Source organism: Lonchura striata, chromosome 1 (genome assembly GCF_046129695.1).
Source record: "Lonchura striata isolate bLonStr1 chromosome 1, bLonStr1.mat, whole genome shotgun sequence".
Classification (NCBI taxonomy): domain Eukaryota; kingdom Metazoa; phylum Chordata; class Aves; order Passeriformes; family Estrildidae; genus Lonchura; species Lonchura striata.
Window position 1 is genome coordinate 6,081,339 of NC_134603.1, and position 18,029 is coordinate 6,099,367.

An 18,029-nucleotide genomic window follows, 5' to 3' on the forward strand; every position below is an offset into this window, starting at 1 on the left:
CTAAGAATACATAAATTTATTGCTTTCAAAATGAAGATGCAAAGTTACTTTGGGGAGCCTGAGTATAAGTACAAGTTCACTAGTGATTAAATCAGCACCCACTGAATGTAAATACACAAACCTCTGAGTTCCCTCTAAAAAATCATGAGTAAGCAGTTTGGAATAATCCCCATCATCATCAGGATTTATGCCAATCATAGATCCTCCAAGATATGGCATATCCTCTCATCAGCTCTGCTCACCACAGCTGAATACAGCTGCCTCATTCACAGATGATGGAGAAAATTTGAATCAAGATCTGTTGGTCGGTGAAAATTGAGTGCCTAAAGACCTTGATGCAGCAATGGAGTGTTGGAATCCGAAATGCAGGAAATTCTCAGAATTTTGGGCCTGTAAGCCAAAGAGACCTTGGAAAAGGCTTCCAAACTTAGCTAATACAAGTGAGAATGTGGATTTATAGTTTAAATCAGAGACATGTTAAGAAGAGGAGAGTTTAGAGTTTAAGTTATAGAAAAAATAAAAGTAGTTACAAAGGTAAGTAAGAAGTTTTAGAATGCAGTGCTGTAGGTTGTGTGTCATAATGTGATTGTCTAAGAAAGCTAACACTGTAGCATGAGTCCATAAGACAAAATATTTGAGGATTGGGTTGAAAACATAAATATCCTTATTGGCAGTGTTTTTTGGTCAATAAGTCCTTAAAGGTCTTGTAACTAGAGACCTTGTGACTTTCTGAACCATGCTATGAAGATGTGAGCCAAACTCACCCTTCCTGCCTATGTAGAAGATAAAAATAAATCACATAATCTAAAATCTCAGAGGTCCCATCTCTCATTTAAAATTCATTCAAAAATCCCCATAATGGAGAAGGTGGTTTAATTTATTCTCTGCTATAAATTTGGCATTAGTCTATGCCAGAGCACTTCATGGTGCTTTGTGTAGAAAGACTCCACATGTATCAGACAAGAATGACCACAGTACCAAAGATGAATCTGTGTTGGTAAAGGCAGAAAAGGCAGCTTACAAACAAAATACAACATGGCTGGACATGGAGAAAATGTGTGCCACTGCTCAAGCTTCCTGTGTTTGTAGAGAGAAATTATTTCTATTTGTCATGGTTTAGGAATGGTAATTTAGCACCCCTGACCCCCCAAGACCCCAAAACCACCTTCTGGTCACTCACTTCCACTTGTCCCCTCTTCCACCCACATGTGCCCAGAGAGGAGAGGTGGAGGCACAGAGGGCAAAGATTGCAGGTTGGGATAAGAGCAATTTATGGAAACATCTATAAGATAAGAAAACAAACAATAACAGCAACAATATTAATAACAAGTGGACAAAAGTGGGTGGAGCTTGACCTGACTGCAGCCATGCCACCCAAAACGCTCCCTCCAGTCAGGGCCAGCCTTATCCCACTGCTCCATCTGCAGTAAAGGGGATGTCCCTCCCTTCTCCAAAGTGGGAGAAAGAAGCCCTTTCCTCCACCCCTGGCAGTGGCATAAGGTGGTGTTGAATGACAGTGTCCTGGCCATGCTCCCTCCCGCTGATCTAGGCTGGAACCAGGGACTGTTTCAGTTCTTAAAGGTAGGTAAAGCCTTTGGCATGTCTTCGTGTCATCAAGGTCTATTTTTTACTTCTATGTCTTATCAGCTTTGATAAAAGATTCTATCTCTTTCTACAAAACTTTATAATTTCTTTTTATGGCTACCCCTTCAGAATGACTATGTACTTCAGTTGAGATTTCGTGTACATGGTGCAAAGCAGAGGGAGAACACACCAAGCTCATTCATGTTATCAGGAAATTTAATAGTACAGAAGATGGCTCCAAGTGGAAAACTGAGCTGGAGATTGCTAGCAGTAAAATTGCTATAAAGTTTAAAGATTGATTGTTTTTTTATCGTGGTAGGACACACAAGATAGTCTTGAATTTACGTTTGTATTTCAAATATTCTAGGAGATGTAAGATATTTGTGAGCTTCTTTCCAAATACCCAGATATTACAATGGGCTGCTCTTTTATAAACCTACTTATGGAATGTATGGAATGTGCAATCTCTAATGACAGGAGTATATGTAAACTGTTTCATTCTAAGGAAAATATGCCATCCTGTTTTTAACAGTCTGATTTCTGTTCCAGACAGCCTTCTTCACCCCACACCCCAGGATTCCTGTAAGTAACATCTCTAATAAATATGGCCTCTGGCTTATCCCCTCTTGTATATGATAGACATACTTAGGTATTTCTGTGTTATTTAAATGTTTCCAGTAAAGAACCCAGATTGAGTCTGGTTCTGGGCATTCTCATCACTGTAACCAGCTATGATGAGAAATACAAAGCTGTGGATCAGCAGTCAAGCCAGCTGTGGCTGGGACACAGCTGTGTGCTATCCCAGCCTCTTAAACCGAGTGTAAAATGAAGATTTAGTTCCCATTTGCAGCACCTAGTGGGAAATAAATTACATAACATGATCTGTGAATAAATTTGTTATGGTTTGGGAGGTTTCATGGATGGCAGAGGTAGGCTGTAGGAGTGCCATTAGAAAGGAAACATATATGCCAGGTACTTCAGAGGCTGAGGAAGAAAATAAGGATGTGAAGTAGTACTGGAGAAAGAGATGAGAAAGAGACAGGATTTCTTTGGCTTGCTCTTTCCCTTTGCTCAAAGTTTATATATATATATATATATATATATGTGCACTCTAAGGAAACATGCAGAACATCTTAACATCTTACGTGGTCTTTGTAGTGGTACAGTCACAGAAAGAGTTTTTCCTTTTGCTTTGAGTACATTGCTCTGGTAAATGAGCTGCAAGATAGTAAAAAATATAAGGCTTGAAGCATGTCAGCTTTTCCATTTGCTGGTATTTCTCCATGTGCAAAATAAGTGTGGTGACACCTGCCACAGGACAGCTCTGCACATAGCACTGTGAGGGTGGAGAAGGGAAGGTAAGAGTAGTTACCTTGCATGTACAGGTGTACACATTAAAGTGTCAAAAGGAGGTGATGAGCCTTAGGAGAGTGTCATGGGTAATGTTACAGAGGTGGCAGGACCAGCAGGGTGCTGACAGTTTTGATGTGCTCTCCACAAAACAATCCTTGCCACTGCTTCCCATTGAGTGTGTGTTGTATTGTAACAGAGAGCTATTTAATATATGTTTAGGCTAATCAGGTAGGATCATGAAATATTCTTGGATATAGGACAAGAGAGCCACAGTGGTGATCAGACATAATGGCTGGAAAGAGGCAAAAGCAGTACAAAAAGAGGTGGCTCCTCACTTTACCTTCTATCTCCCACTGTGGCCAGGCACAGTTGGACCCCCACTGCACTTGCTTTTCTTTAAGTAACACAGGAATTACTGAGGCATAATTGAGACTATAGGAGGACACTGCTGGAAGCAGGTCATGGGAACTGTAAGTCCTCTTCTGGGCCAGGCTAGTGGCAGCTGTCAGCTGGATATCTTGGATCTCTTGGAGCAAATCTGGAGGAGGCCAGAAAGATGACCAGAGGCTTTAAACTGTCAGAGGGCATGTTTAGATTAGGTATTTGGAAGTAGTTCTCTGCTGGGAGAGTGCTGAGACACTGGCACTGGTTGTCCAGAGAAGCTGTGGGTGTCCCATGCCTGGAAATGTTCAAAGCCAGGTTGGATGGGGCTTTGAGCAGCCTGGTCTAGTGGGTAGCATCCTTTCCAATGGCAGAGGGGTTGGAATTAGATGATTTTAAGATCCCTTTCTCCCCAAACCATTGTATGAATCTACAAAGAAATCCTTCAGCCCATGTCTGTGGCTGTTAGATTTTGCACTGCTGTGCGAGTCAAGTAGCAAGGAAAAAGTCAAAGGGAGGAAGATCTTAAAAACTTCCCACATTTACCTCTTTGCTTTGCAATTTTGTTTTCCCTGGTAATACACATCCTTATTCCCACGGAGTAACACCAGCCCTGCCTACAAATGTACTGATCTATGTCTGTGCTTTGTCATTCTGCTCTCTCAGAAGAGTTTCAGAATTTGAAATGTCATTACACAAAACAACTTCCACCCACAAACATAGAGGTTTGCAGCTTTAGCCCCTTTGCTTGAGCTGCTTTAGGTGATCCTGATGTTTTTCTGAAGGACACTAGATGGCATCAGGGACTGCCTGGTTAAAAGTCGGTCTAATGGGATGCTGTTTGTAGAGTAAAATTCCTCCCATTATTTATCACAGATTATAATATTTATTCATAATGCATAATAAATACAAGCATAAGTAATATTTATGCAGCTACAGTTATTTTGTCTGTTAGAGAATCATTTGAAAATGGACTGTGAATTCCCAGGTTTTGCAGAAATGATTGGCAAATAGCAGACATAAATAAAATTCAAGCTGATTTGTCTGGTTCTGCATTTTGGCTGATCACTATTCCTTGCTTGTGTGTGTAGCTTAAATCACTGATGTTCTTACTTTTCCTTGATTGCATAATTGAAACATTTGGTACAATAAATAATGAATAAATAATGATTGTTGTTGCCTGAATACATACGTTCATAATAATATACAAATGTAGGTATTTGTGTAGTGCCTGGTTTATTCCAGCTAGTTCTATAATTGTGTGCTTTCCTTTTCAATTTATAAAAAGCAGACATATGGATTTATTGATTATTGCTCTAGACCACAGGACTAAGCTGATGAACTTCTGTCTGAATGCATATTCAATTTAGTGTAAGGAGGAAGAACAGGAATAAATTAATCTTATTAGGCAGTGGTGGTGGTGCATGAAAAAATGTACTGACATTGCAGGAGGGAGAGGAAGCTGCATGAATGTATGGAGATGTTAATAGAACTAGAGATCAGGAATAGTTGTGTAGTGCCCACCTCTGGAAATGCTCCAGATGATCACTGAACACTTCTCTTTTATAAGTGGAATAGGGAACTGTATCTCGGATCACTGTAGGCTGACATGAGGGCTGTGGTCCTACTGAGAGGTAGTGCACTGGCACTGGTGCTTTTGCTATTGTTTACATCATGTAGCCTTTTAAAGCATTTGAGATTAATTTTTTATTTGGGGTATATTCTTAGCTACTCTTTTGCATGAGGGCAAAATGTTCGTCTTTTAAGCTGAGTAGTTTTTCAGTTAGTATCAGGAAGTCTAGACAGTGATCTTCCATGTCTTAGTGTGGCATTCAGTTTTGACTCATTGACCTCAAGGCCCTTTGAAGAAACTATTTTGTGTCAGAAATAGATAACTGATTGAAAGAGACCACTTACTAAACAGGACTAGTGTGAGTTCCAGCCCTGGAAATAGCTTTTATTTCTCTCTTTGTCTTATTGTTTTATTTTAGGGTGAACCTGGACCAAAAGGAGACAAAGGAGATCAAGGAATGAGTGGAGAACCTGTAAGTACAGCCAAGTGTTTCTTCAAGAAGGGACATGAGAGTGGTCAGTTTTGGAGGGAGAGGGTGGGACATGCTTCTGTAGCTGGGATGCTTCTCTCATCAGAAATAGCCACAGTGGTGCTTATCTTTGTACTGCCTGTAGAGGAAGCTACATGATTACTGGAGTTTAAGCACCTAATCTATAGTCTGGGCCTTAGTAGCTGAAAAGAGGACTATGGGATTTGCTAGGCAAAGCTTGGCTGGCAGTAATTTATGTGCAGGATTTATTAAGGGATTTTGAAGTCATGTGGCCCAGCTAAATTGTGCATTTGGGTATTGCATTTGTATTCTGGACTCTTTTGTTCTGGATGGAGCTCCCAGAAGAGACAGAGCCCTGTGCAGTGACAGCCTCTGTAAAAATCACACTTCTCTCATGGAAAGAGCTCCTTTATTTCTCCCTCTGTTTTGCAGGGATTACCTGGGGTCCCAGGTGAGCAAGGTGTGCCAGGACCTCCAGGAGCACAGGTAAGAGGGACCTTGAAGAAAATCTTTGACATGACTAGAGTGGAATGCCCTCAAGGTCTGTATTGCTGTAAATAATCCTTCCTACACACCAGCAGCCCATTTCTTTTTTCATCTTTTTTTTGAACCTACCATCATAGGTTCAGGAAGTTCTGTAGAAGTTTTTACTTCCGTTGGGCTGCAGGACAATAGGAGGAAAATCAGCTCAGAAATACATTATCTCTGTAGCATGGTCAGTATAGTCTGAGAGATTTCTTCCATCTTCATGGACCTTCAAGAGGGCATCTTGTACTGCTTCTACCAAACCACAGGTCTTGCAGATAAATCTCATTTCCAAAACATTGCAGGGCAGTCAGATTCAAGCCTAGCTCATCTGACCTGGAATGAGCAATGGCTCATATGAAATGGTTCTATGGTCTCAGCCATCTTCAGAAAATTTATTGTGTCACACAAAACTATTTCCAATCAATAGTGAGGTGTTTCCATTCAACATGGGTAGGTGTTCACTCTGCCATCATGCATGCTGTGCCCAACCTATAGAATCATCAATACTTGGGCATCAACACCTTAAACAGGTGTCTGAGCATGTCTTAACAGCAGTTTGAGCATTCAAAAAAAAACCAAAAACAACCAAACCAAACAAAAAAACCTCCAAACTAAAAACCAATAACAGCAAACCAAGCAGAACCAAACCCCCCAAAACCCAAGAAAAAACACAATAATGCCATGCAACTTTTAACTAATATCTGCTAAATGGGGGATAGTTCAGTGAGTAGACTGTCCTGCAAAAATTCTTCAGAAAGGGCTCTCTGATATTTATGATTAGGACAAAACTTCTGCATGGGGATCTGTTATTACCATTTCTAGATGACTGATGTTTATATTTCAGAACTGTAGGCAAGTCTTCTGTGAAGGGAGACCATCAATGTTCAGCTGGAAATTAAGTAGTTGGTAGTCCTGAAGACAGGAAGGAGTTTCACCCAGATTGATACCTGCAGGTTTCAGCATCCTGTGCTGAGAAACAGTGTCTGAGCTGATCAGTCATTAGCAACTCTTCTAAAGTCTCAGGGTTTTATTTTTATAGTTCTTTTTCTTGCTGCATAGAGAACTGGGAGCTATTTCCGCAGCCATTTACGCCTCTGTAAATTGGTTAACGAAACCAATTCCTAGTAAACATTCAGGCATCTTGAAGCCTTTTTGTCTGGCAGGAAGTCTCCTTCCATGTCTAATCAGCTGGTGCCTCTCCTTTCTCACAGGGTGGAAAGGGGGAGAAAGGAGCCCGAGGAGAGGCTGGAGCCCCTGGAGAGACTGTGAGTAATTGCTTCCCTTGCAGCATTTTTCCCTGACAGTAACACACCTGAAGGGACACTGACATTAACATCTTGTGGATTTGCAGTCCCAGGCTGTTTGAACACAGAGCACATCCTCATCCACAGCTGGAGGAGGCTGTTTGTGGGCAAACAGGACCATCTGCACCAAACAGATCAATGCCCCATTCAGCCCAACTCAAGGTTGTGCATCTTTTCCTGTTCAAGTCTCTCCCTGCCTAACAAAACACCCTTTTCTGAGTGAGTGTGACTGCACTGCAATGTCAGCCCAGCTCAGGCAGCCAGCTGGAGCAGGGAGCTCACTACTCAGCAGCAGCAGGAATTGGTTTTTGATCATGGGTGCTTTTAGGCTTCACTGGTTTTTTTTGTTTTGTTTTGTTTTGGTTTTTTTTGTTTTGTTTTGGTTTGGTTTTTTTGTTTTGTTTGTTTTGTTTTGTTTTGTTTTGTTTGTTTTGTTTTGTTTGGTTTTGTTTTGTTTTTTAATACTGGCTCATCCGAAAACTCATCCCACATCCCTTTTTGAGGCATTTGTTCTTGTCTTTCTGTGTGCTTAGGAACAGCAAAGGATTCCAGTCCAGTTTTATTATTGTGAGATAATATGAGATCTTTGCAGCTGAATAAAAGGCTTCAGACTTTCTTTGCAAGCCAAGAAGGAAGAAACACTGAAGAACTGTTTGAAATATTGATTGAGAGAGGGGATGACTGCGATTAGGAGAAGGAGGGAATAGGAAATCCAAATTATGCATCCTAGATCACTGAAATTTCTTCTTCCACCTTTGTGTTCATGGTTTCTTTACTTGGGCTTGTGCTTAGACATTGTCCCTGAGGAGTACTTTGACCCTAAACTCTGAACTGCCTATTTCAGGTGTCTTTCACTCTTGGTTGAAGGACCCTTTAGTATTTTGGATAAGAGGGGAAAAAAAAAAGTGAAAACCATCCCTCTTCCATGAAATCCTAGTTTTATTTCTTTGTGTCACGTGGTGGCTCAGAGGATGTTTATGATCTGGAAATGCAGGTATTTTCAGGCACCTTCTCTTTTCTTGCCATCCTTTCACAGTCTGCTGCTGCTCTGAGTGTTTCTGTTGGCTCATAGACCAGTGACTGTAAATAACACAGAAATGAGGAAATTTTAAAACCTCTGCCATAAGCAAAGGCTGAGAGGGTTGGGATTGTTCAGCCTGGAGAAGAGAAGGCTCCAGGGAAATCTTGGAGCCCCTTTCAGTGCCTAAAGAGGAGATACAACAGAGCTGGAGAAGGACTTTCAACAAGGGCATGGAGTGATAGGACAAGGGGGAATGGCTTCAGACTGAGAGTAGGTTTAGATTAGTATTAGGAGGAAATTATTTCCTTTGAAGGGGATGAAGCACTGGCACTGGTTGCCCAGCTGGTCTAGTGGAAGGTGTCCCTGTTTATGACAGAGGGTGTGGAACCAGATGATGTTTAAGGCTCCTTCCAACCCAAATCTATGGTTCTTTGAAACCTCTAAATACAGCCTGATAACCCCAAACACACATTTCTATGGGGACATAAATCCTCAAATATATGTCCTCTAATGTATCCCATGAAAATTTGGGGACACACATGGGCTTTTTCATGCTACAAAGCTTTGACTTGCAAATAGATAAAGACCTGCAATTCAAAACTATACATTCTGAATGGTTTAGGCTATTTCACTTGTTTAGTGCAAAAGAATGTTTTCAGGTTTTTTCCCCCACAGCAGAGAAAGGTAGAATTGTCAACAAAGCATATTTTGTTGACCTAAATTTTTTTTTGTGATAAATCAACATTCTTTACTCTGTTCTTCTGATGTTTCTGGCCCAGACTTTCCTTCCTGTATCTGAGCTAGATTTAGGATTTCTTTTGATAGAAGGTAGCTTTAAGCTCCCAAAGAGAGCTTTCATCCATTTTGTATTGTTTCATTATTCTTTACACTAAATAGTTTCAAACAAATGTGCTATCTTTTGCCTTCTTGATGTACAACACCTTGTCTGACATAAAATCCAATCTCAATTGGAGCACCTTGTTCCTATGGTGATACAAGTTGCGATATGCACACACACACACTTCATTTTTCTTAAAACAGGGTTTGAGTGGACCAGCAGGGCCCCCAGGACCAAGAGGCTTGCCAGGAAATGTGGTAAGTATGCACCAGTGTATTTGTTTTCCCATCTGTGCCCTGATTTCTTTATTTAACATATTTAGTTTTCCCTTCCATGGGGATTACTATGAAGTTCAAAAGGCTGTCTTTCATTAAACTTGCTTCTTATGGCTGAATTGAAAGATCTGGAGGCACCTGGGAATGGCATATCCATTAACTATCTTCTCATATTCATTTTATCAAGGAAACAGAGCTGCTTCATTCCTCACCAAATTGTTAAAAGTAATCTTTGCTGCCAACTCTTCAAGAGAAAAAATTCAATGTTTATTGTGTCTTTGGTTTTGTTTTCTTTGCCTTTTTTTCATTCATCCTTTCCTTTTGTAAACAAGACTTCTTGATATAAAAATATCATAGTAAACACCCACTTTTATTATGAAAGTGTGTAGGCATTTGAGCCTAAAGACCCTTGAAATCAGTGCAGTGTCCCCCTTACAGGTGTTCATCACCACTATTAATTTGTGTATGACAAAATTTTTCATATTTGCTAAAAAAGTCTTTGGATTAACCCTACTCCCAGCTCCATTGGGGTAATTTTCTTTCTAGTTCCTGGGGTTTCACTGAGCTTAGACTGAAGTAGGTGAAAAACAGCATTTAGACCTCAGGATATGATGTATTCAGGCACAGGAGTTTAGAACATAGCGCTATTAGAACCAGAGTTTATTACCTTGGCAATCCAAGAAAACTTAAATTGCCCTTCAACTAATTGTTAAGATACATTTGATTTAATTATATTAATGTAGTGATTTAACTTCAAACTGAAAGGTGATATTGAAAATTAAGAACTTTTCGATTTCATATTCCATTAAGCAAACTTCTATACCAGTAATACCAATATATTACCTATAAAAGCCAATATAGTTGGAAATAATTTTTACTGGTGCAGAAAGGAAAATAATTATCACATCCATTCTGAGGTCAATCCAATCTTAATGGTGCCAAGACATGATTTCACATCTTAAAACGAAGTACTATTCTAAAATATGTTTTGGTGGGTTAGGAAGTTACAGTACTTAATTTAGAGCTCTAAATCATCTATATTTTGACACAGAGTCCTCTGAGACCTGCCAAGATGTTAAAAGGATTGAAAACTGAAATAGGGGAAGAAATGAACACAGCTATATTTCCTGGTGTTGGGAGGCTTTTGGCTTCTCTGATACAGAGGTGGTGATTGGGGGTTGTTGGTATTGAGAATTTCACAAAATGAAAGAAATAGTTACTGGTAGAATGCTCAAATCTGATACTAGCTCCCTTTCTGCTTTTCCTGTTCAGCTATTTTTTATACTGAAAATGAAATTCCTCCTTTAAGGACCCGTTACAGACATTCTATGGTGTTCTCTGGATTACAGGTTTTCTGTACTGGGAAATGCAGGGCTGATACTGACCCTTGAGATAAACTATACTGAACCCTCAGGTCTGCTCCTTTGTTTAAAATCCAATACTGCCTATAAAAAAACCTTCTAAGCTTTTAAGTTCTTTTCTTTCTAGGGTGGGCCTGGAGTCCCTGGACTCCCAGGAAAGGCAGGAGAAAAGGGGGAAAAGGTGAGTTGATTCTTTGATGGGTTTGTTTCTTTTTGTCTTGAGCATTTTAAATAATAGGGACAGATGTCTTCTGAATGGGGAAATTATTTTGTAGGTTCATGGATGGTTAAGACACATGGGCTCATGAATTTATCTTGTCTGAACTCCTCTATTAAATGTGCTGTAAGGTTTTCACCGAGTTGCAACTTCATAATTTACCTAATAAACCACTGAGATATGACTGGATATAGTGAAGTCACTGCTACACAATTATGGTCTTCATTACCTGACAAAAGTGGGCATTTGATGTTTTAAGAAACTCCTGTTCATCACTGTAAATCCAAAACTGGAAGAAAAACTGGCTTTCTGTCCCCTTTCATGAGCTTTCTGAAGCCAGGGGCTTGTGTTTGGTCATGCACCCAGAGTACCCAGCATGCTGAAGTCCTGATCTTTGTTTTCTGGAGTAGGAATGATTAATCAGAAACATGACCCCCTATATCCATATATTTGAGGCTTAAAAGGGAATGAATCCCAGCTCCTTCAGTAAAATCAGTGTCACCGCAGGGATAACCAATTTTCACGAGTTCAGGTTGAGATGTGCTCCATGGAGAGAGCACACTACCACATATTGCTGCTTCTCAAAACATTTTGAAGTCTTCTTTTACTTTCCTTAAATTACAAGTGCTTTGAGATTACTGAAGGAAAAGAATTCTCATTAAAGAGGTTTTCTTATGATAGCAAAAGAAATCCAGGTGAGACATCTAGGAAAATAGCTATGTCTTTCAGTTCCAGTGAAAGATCTGAGATGGTAATTATCTATAGTATTCTAGTGAGTTCTGATGGCTTCTCTTTTACAGGGTGATCCTGGAAAAGAAGGAAAAGTGGGTTTACCTGGGCCACCTGGTGAGCCAGGGCGTGCTGGAGAGCCAGGTTTGCCTGGGAAGGGTAAAGATGGAGAAAGGGTAAGTACTGCTGGCAAGCTTTGTGCTTGACTAGTTCAATATGTAAAAAAAAAAAAAAAAAAAAAAAAAAAAAAAAAAGAGAGAGAGAACTGAAGATATATTTCTGAAATTTATATTGAAAACAGAGACCTCCAACAAGGAGTAGCTATTGTCCTTGTTACTAGTACAAAAATTATTATCTTGATGGAAGTTACCTAAAAGTTTTAATTCCTGCCCAGCTAACAGATTGTTTAATTTGGTTACATGTTTTACTGGTAAAGTAAAATATTGCCAGGATAGTGTCAGCTTAGGAGGGCAGTGATGAGAGACTTGCTGCCTTGATTGTAGCAAACTCCAAGCTTTTGTTTGGCTGGATGGTGACTGTTTTCTTGGTTTGCTTTTGTCACTTTAGGGGGAAAGAGGACCACCAGGCTTGCCAGGACCCTTTGGACATAAGGTGAGGATGGACTTCATTGTGGACTGGTCATCTTAATCACTTTAACTGGAGAGAAGAACATGGTGCAAACATGATCTGTTTTCCACTGGAAAATAGAGTTTGCAAAGCTCTGACTCAAAAATGCACTTCTAGCCTTCTAGAGGGTTCCTCTCTTTATTATTCCAGCATCTCTGTGGATGTAAATACTCAAATATGAATTAGATGTGTTCACTTTCCACATTTAAATACATTCCAGCACTATAGGAATTCAGCACAGATGGAGGTCTCAGCGCACACTTTTCAGGGAAACTGTGACTGGGACCCTTTAATCCATACAACCAGGGAGATACTGCATGGCTCTGGGGTGATCTGCTCTCACCTGTCAGCCCTAAAAGAAAACTTTTCCCTAGCACTCGTTCCCTTCACCTTTCTGCAAGGATATGAATTATTTCTCCAGTAGAACCAGGTAGTCCTGGTATCCCCCTCCTCTACTGAGGCAAAGACTGGCTAGTTGAAAAGGTTGATATCACTAACTTCTGCTGAAAGTAATGTTTATTCCCTTATAATCACACAGAAAAGAGAGAAAGGAATAAAACAGCAGAAATCTTTGATTCTGGGAGGATCTGGATTATGCTTGAACATTTAATCAGACATTTCAAAAACTGTTCTCTTCAAAATTACCATTTTCTGATGTGGCCTGGAAGAAGAATCAGATGTTCAAATAGATTTTGTAAGTGATAGAAGCAGGATTATAGGAGTCTGAGACCCAATCCATCTACATCCCATATTTTTGAAATAACCAAACTGCTATGATTTTTTTTTTAATTTTGATGCATTTTGTACAAATGCATTGTAGTCTTTTCTATATATCTTTGACAGTTCAGAACACAGACCTACACCCACACAGACACACACTAATAGACTGAGAATTAATATAAAAGTCAGAAAAAAAACACTAAAAGAAATCTCATTAAGTATTCTATTCAATAGCAACAGAAGATTATAAAAGTCTTAATTGTGTGTGGGAAAATACTATTTAAATTTTTGTATTAAAATTATCTTTCTGAATAAAGTAACTGATAAGGGATGTGTGGAGTGTTTGAACTAATCAGAATGCATTTTTTCTCACTGGCCTTGCAGTATTATTTCTTTGTAGTAAAAGATTAACTTAAGAAGAAAGCAAGAAAGGGGGAAAATATGAGATATTGCAGATTTAAATTTGAGTGGGCAGAATCCACAGGTAAAAATTTTTCTATCATGCTTCTATATAGCTAGAAATAATGTCATAATAAATAGCATAAATAAGATTGGTTGTTATAAATCTACTGCCAACGTGAGACCAAATCTCCCAACTGCAATGCAATCCATAAAGATCTTATTGATTTCTCCCTATAACTAGAAAACAGATGTTAAATGAAAGTCTTACAGCTGAATTCTTTCTTAGCCCTCTGTCTGCAGTGTACATTGAACAATGTCAACCTGTTTTCTGTGCTTTTCAGGTTTTACTTTGAAAATCTGTTTTTTAGAAGGGAAGGTTTTCCTTTTCTAGTACAGTGATTGAGAGAGAGTGGTAGGAGTATTGACTCACATTTTACCAAAATAATTTCATACACTTCTGTAAGTAGGTCTACGTTGGTAAAGGAAAGACTATTAAGATGCAGTAGAACTTCCCTAATCCTGTCTTCCCTAGATAAATGATCTATGTTCAGCAATTTTTGTGCCTTAGCCTTCTACCACAGAAGCACAGAGAGAGAAAAGTGATTTATGGTGCTTAGTCCTTCCCCAAGCCAAGGAAAGCGCCTGCTACCCTGTGAAGTCACTGATTCTGGAAGTGTTCTGGATGTGGCTCTAGGGGGTATAATTTGGGGTGATTAAGGTGCTGCTGGGCTGGTGGTTGGACTGGCTGATCCTGAAGCCTTCTTCCAACCTTGGTGATTCTGTGAAATGCTGGAAATTTGATGTGGTACACTGAAATAAATGAACACGTGCAAAGATTGTGTTTCCACTCAGTTCTGTGATGTGATGTGGCACACTGAGCCTGCAGAGGTGGGCTGGGGCCCTGGGGTGGAAAAGGACAGTGGCATGATGAGACAGTAAATGTCCCCATGCTGCCACAAGTAGAATCTGTCCCTCTGTGGGCAGGATCAGGACCAGATGTACTGATGTGACATTCTGATGTACCACCTGCTTGCATTTCAGCACATTTTCTCATCAGTACACAAAGATTTTACCTCTTTCCTTTATTTCAGGGTGAGAGGGGAGCTCCTGGCCTCCCTGGACAGCCAGGAGACAGAGGAGTGCCAGGAGTTGGCCTGCCTGGACCCCCTGTAAGTAGCAGCTCCTGCTGCAACCTGTAACGAGGTGGAAAATCAGACACTGGCACCTGGGAATGTGTTGTCAGTGCTCAGCTATGCTGAGAGCCTGTGGGACATTTTGCCTTCTGAAGGTGAAAATTCCAGAAGAGTCCAGAGGCTGCCATTTGTAGCTCACACGTCACATGTCTGCTATGAGGGCTAAAAGTGCTGTGGGATTGATTTGGGTCACTCCTGAATTTTGTCAGGACTGTCACTCCTGAATTTTGTCAGGACTGTCACTCCTGAATTTTGTGCATCATCCTGGTGCACTGGCTGTGGATGAGGGTGGAGATCTGTGCCAACACTGCAGCTCTGGTCTCCTGGACAGGTACAGCCATGCCCACATCAGTGACATAGCGACAGTCCAATAGCAAAATGCAAAATCAGATTGCTTAAATTGCTGTGTTCCAAGAGGGCTCTCCTCCCCAGAATTTCCCACAAATGGTAGGTTTGACCTCATCCAGCTCTGCCCTCCTGACTATCAGTTGGTCCCATGATGTATCTGGGAGTCTGCTCGGAAAATTTGGATTTTCCTGTTGCTGCGCTTTGATCACTCCAGTACTTGTCATGTGCAACTCCTCTAGAAATGAGGGGGATTTGGGAGTGCTCTGGCAGTAGTCCTGCTCAGAGACCTCCAGCTATTCACTGAATTTGCCAATGAAATATGTTTAAGAGGAAGCAAATGCTATTTCTGGCTGTAATTGCAAGAGGACATCTGAGCCCTTGCATTGTTTTGCAATACCTCATACATGCCATGATCCTGGACCAGTCATCAATATTTGGTTGTTAGTGCTCTGTTTATCTAGCTATAAATGTCCCAATTAGTACAAGAAGTTGCTCTGAAATTATAAGTCATATTCCTGGGTAATGAATTGAAAAATCTGGCTTTCTCAGGTATATATCCACTTAACATTTGCTTTTACCGTGCTGAATTCTGAGTTAAATCAGACTGGGTTGATCCTGTTTCACACTGTGATTGTATCATGGCTTTTATGGTCCTCACAGGGTTAAAAATGACTGCAGGTTTCCTTTGATTTATCTAAGAATCTATAGATTTATCTATGATTTATCTAAGGAACCAGGGGTGTTCTTGCACTTCTGAATGTTCAGCCATTAATTAAATTAAATTAATAAATGAGCATGTAGCTTGTTTGAAAATCACTAGCTATGGACAGTCTTTAATTACAGATTTTTAGATTCAGTCCAGGGCTAGATGAGTTCATGTCTGCATCCTGATGTACACAGGATGACAAAGTTGTTCTTCACTGGGGATTTAGCATCCTCATCTCCATAAACACAAATGACTAAGGACTTGACTCCAAATGCAGACATCTCTTGTCTCACACCAGAAGATTGGTTTTTTCAGTGTCTTCATTATTTGCCCACTGTCAGGATGTGTAGCCACCTACACACCACACTGTTCTCAAATTATATGTTTTATTTATTTAATTTGCTTTACTAAATTCTTCTTTTAAAAAAGAAAACAAAACCCAACAAAACAACAACCAAACCACTATTATGATGGGGTTTTTTCCACTGTAAATTCATCATAACCTCAGCTCCAGTGCAAAGACTGGAATTGGAAAAAAAAAAAAAACCAATGCTGTATAACCTTAAATCTAGCAGACTGTCACAAAGACTGAATCCCACAGTAAAAAAAAAAAAAAAAAAAAAAAAAAACAAACAAAAAAAACCCCAGAATAAAATCAGTGGAGTTGCTTCAGTGCATATTACATGCTGAATTAAAGATGTCAGCCTCTACTCTTTTTAGCAATGTGACAAAATTGTGTTTATAATACTTCAGCTTCAGAGCTGAGAGCCAACAACTCTTTTTAATTGGAATCCTCACCCTGTTTCCTTGTGTGTGTGTGTGCCCTTAACCTCTCTCAGGCTTTGCTCCCTGCACAAAATGTATATATAGATGAGGATTTTTTTACCTTATCTGCTGAAGTATTGAGTTACAATTTACATAACACTGAGCCATAAATTTGAGCATTAGCAGAGTGTGTTATTTCTAACAGAGTAGGGGACAGCTTAGACAATTGGGGTGAATTCACATGTTTATATTGAGGCTGCCTAATGCATGGATGCACAGTATAAGTAGAAAGGCTTCAATTTTGCCCTGCTTTGCCTTGTGGGTATTAATTAAATTATTCATTTAGCCATTTCTTTAACATGCACTAAGGTATCTTCTTTCTTGGTGACATTGTGAGGATTAATGAGTTACTGTGCCTGAAACAAAAAGCAAAAAGTTATAGTGGTAGCTAATTTATTCAAGCCTTGTTTTGGGTGTGTTTGGAATACCAGATTGAGTCACCCATGCTGGATATGGTACTGCATCACTTCTGTGGTGTTCCTGTAGAAGTGGGTACCTGCCAGTGGCTCCCTCTACTCAGCTGCACATTTTAAGCTGCATCCCCAAACAAATAGCATGAACAAGCCCACTGCCCTCCCCCTGCTTTGACCTAAATTAAAGAGCACATAAGTCCTGTGGGATGTTTTATCTTGTGTAAGAGGTAGCTGAATGTAGTGGTCTCCAGAACCTGGGGTTGTCCTGTCCCAGCCCAAGGGATGTGTGGATGCTGTGGCTCTGTGTCTCCAGACCCAGCCAGGAGCATGGATTGTCCTGCACCTGGGAGGGAAGTGTGTGCACACACATCCACACTCCTGAGTGCAGCACACAGTCCAGTGCAGAGAATAATGCCTTAATGCAGGACCCACCCTGCTAAATGAGAATTGTAAATGTTTTGATTGCTGTGTCTTTTGTGTTTGTAGGGCCCTGCAGGACCCCCAGGAGACAAAGGGTCACTGGTACAGTATGTCTTTCTAGCTATACCCAAATTCTTTGGGGAGGGGACAACCATACTAACTATGTTTTTACCAGTCATCTCATGAGGGCAGATATAATTGCTTTGGCTTTGCTCAAGGAATGGTCACAGGGTGGCTGATCCACCAGAATTTCTGTGTATTACCAGGTATTATCTGCTATATTGAGTTGTGAGAAAGAGTTATCAAGAGCCTTGGCCTGGTGGAAACTTTTCCTTATGTGTCACTAGTCCTACAAGAGAAATAATGAGTGACTTGCTTCACCCTTCTTTCAAAAAATTATTTTAAGGCACATAATTCAAGGCATATTTCTTATAGCTGAGGCCTCAAAGGTTTAAAAGAAAACATTTTAGAACATTTTTCTTACTTAAATCTTACAGATTTAAGTATTCACCAAACACACTTCAGTCCCTAAACATTCAGTTTTTCAAGGATGCAATCCATTGGTGTGGCACAAAAAACTGTGTACCATGGTCTCAGTGGACACTAGCCTGAATTTCCAGTAGAGCAGCCAGTCCTAGCAGTGTGATAGCCTGGAACTGAGGAGATGGACCTCATTTTCTCCTCTATTGTCCTGTGCTCAGTCATATTTTCTTCCTGTTCA

At 40.2% G+C, this 18,029-nt stretch overlaps 1 protein-coding gene across 1 annotated transcript in view; it reads left to right on the plus strand.

The window, feature by feature from the left end:
* COL22A1 (collagen type XXII alpha 1 chain) overlaps nucleotides 1-18,029 on the plus strand; it is a 219,088-nt gene that overhangs the window by 162,121 nt on the left and 38,938 nt on the right. Inside the window, exons 33-42 of the mRNA XM_021532468.2 lie at nucleotides 2,134-2,166; nucleotides 5,310-5,363; nucleotides 5,814-5,867; nucleotides 7,121-7,174; nucleotides 9,276-9,329; nucleotides 10,836-10,889; nucleotides 11,726-11,830; nucleotides 12,222-12,266; nucleotides 14,495-14,572; nucleotides 17,375-17,410. Of these exons, the coding sequence (XP_021388143.2) occupies nucleotides 2,134-2,166; nucleotides 5,310-5,363; nucleotides 5,814-5,867; nucleotides 7,121-7,174; nucleotides 9,276-9,329; nucleotides 10,836-10,889; nucleotides 11,726-11,830; nucleotides 12,222-12,266; nucleotides 14,495-14,572; nucleotides 17,375-17,410 (567 nt within the window). The remainder of the gene's footprint in view (nucleotides 1-2,133; nucleotides 2,167-5,309; nucleotides 5,364-5,813; nucleotides 5,868-7,120; nucleotides 7,175-9,275; nucleotides 9,330-10,835; nucleotides 10,890-11,725; nucleotides 11,831-12,221; nucleotides 12,267-14,494; nucleotides 14,573-17,374; nucleotides 17,411-18,029) is intronic.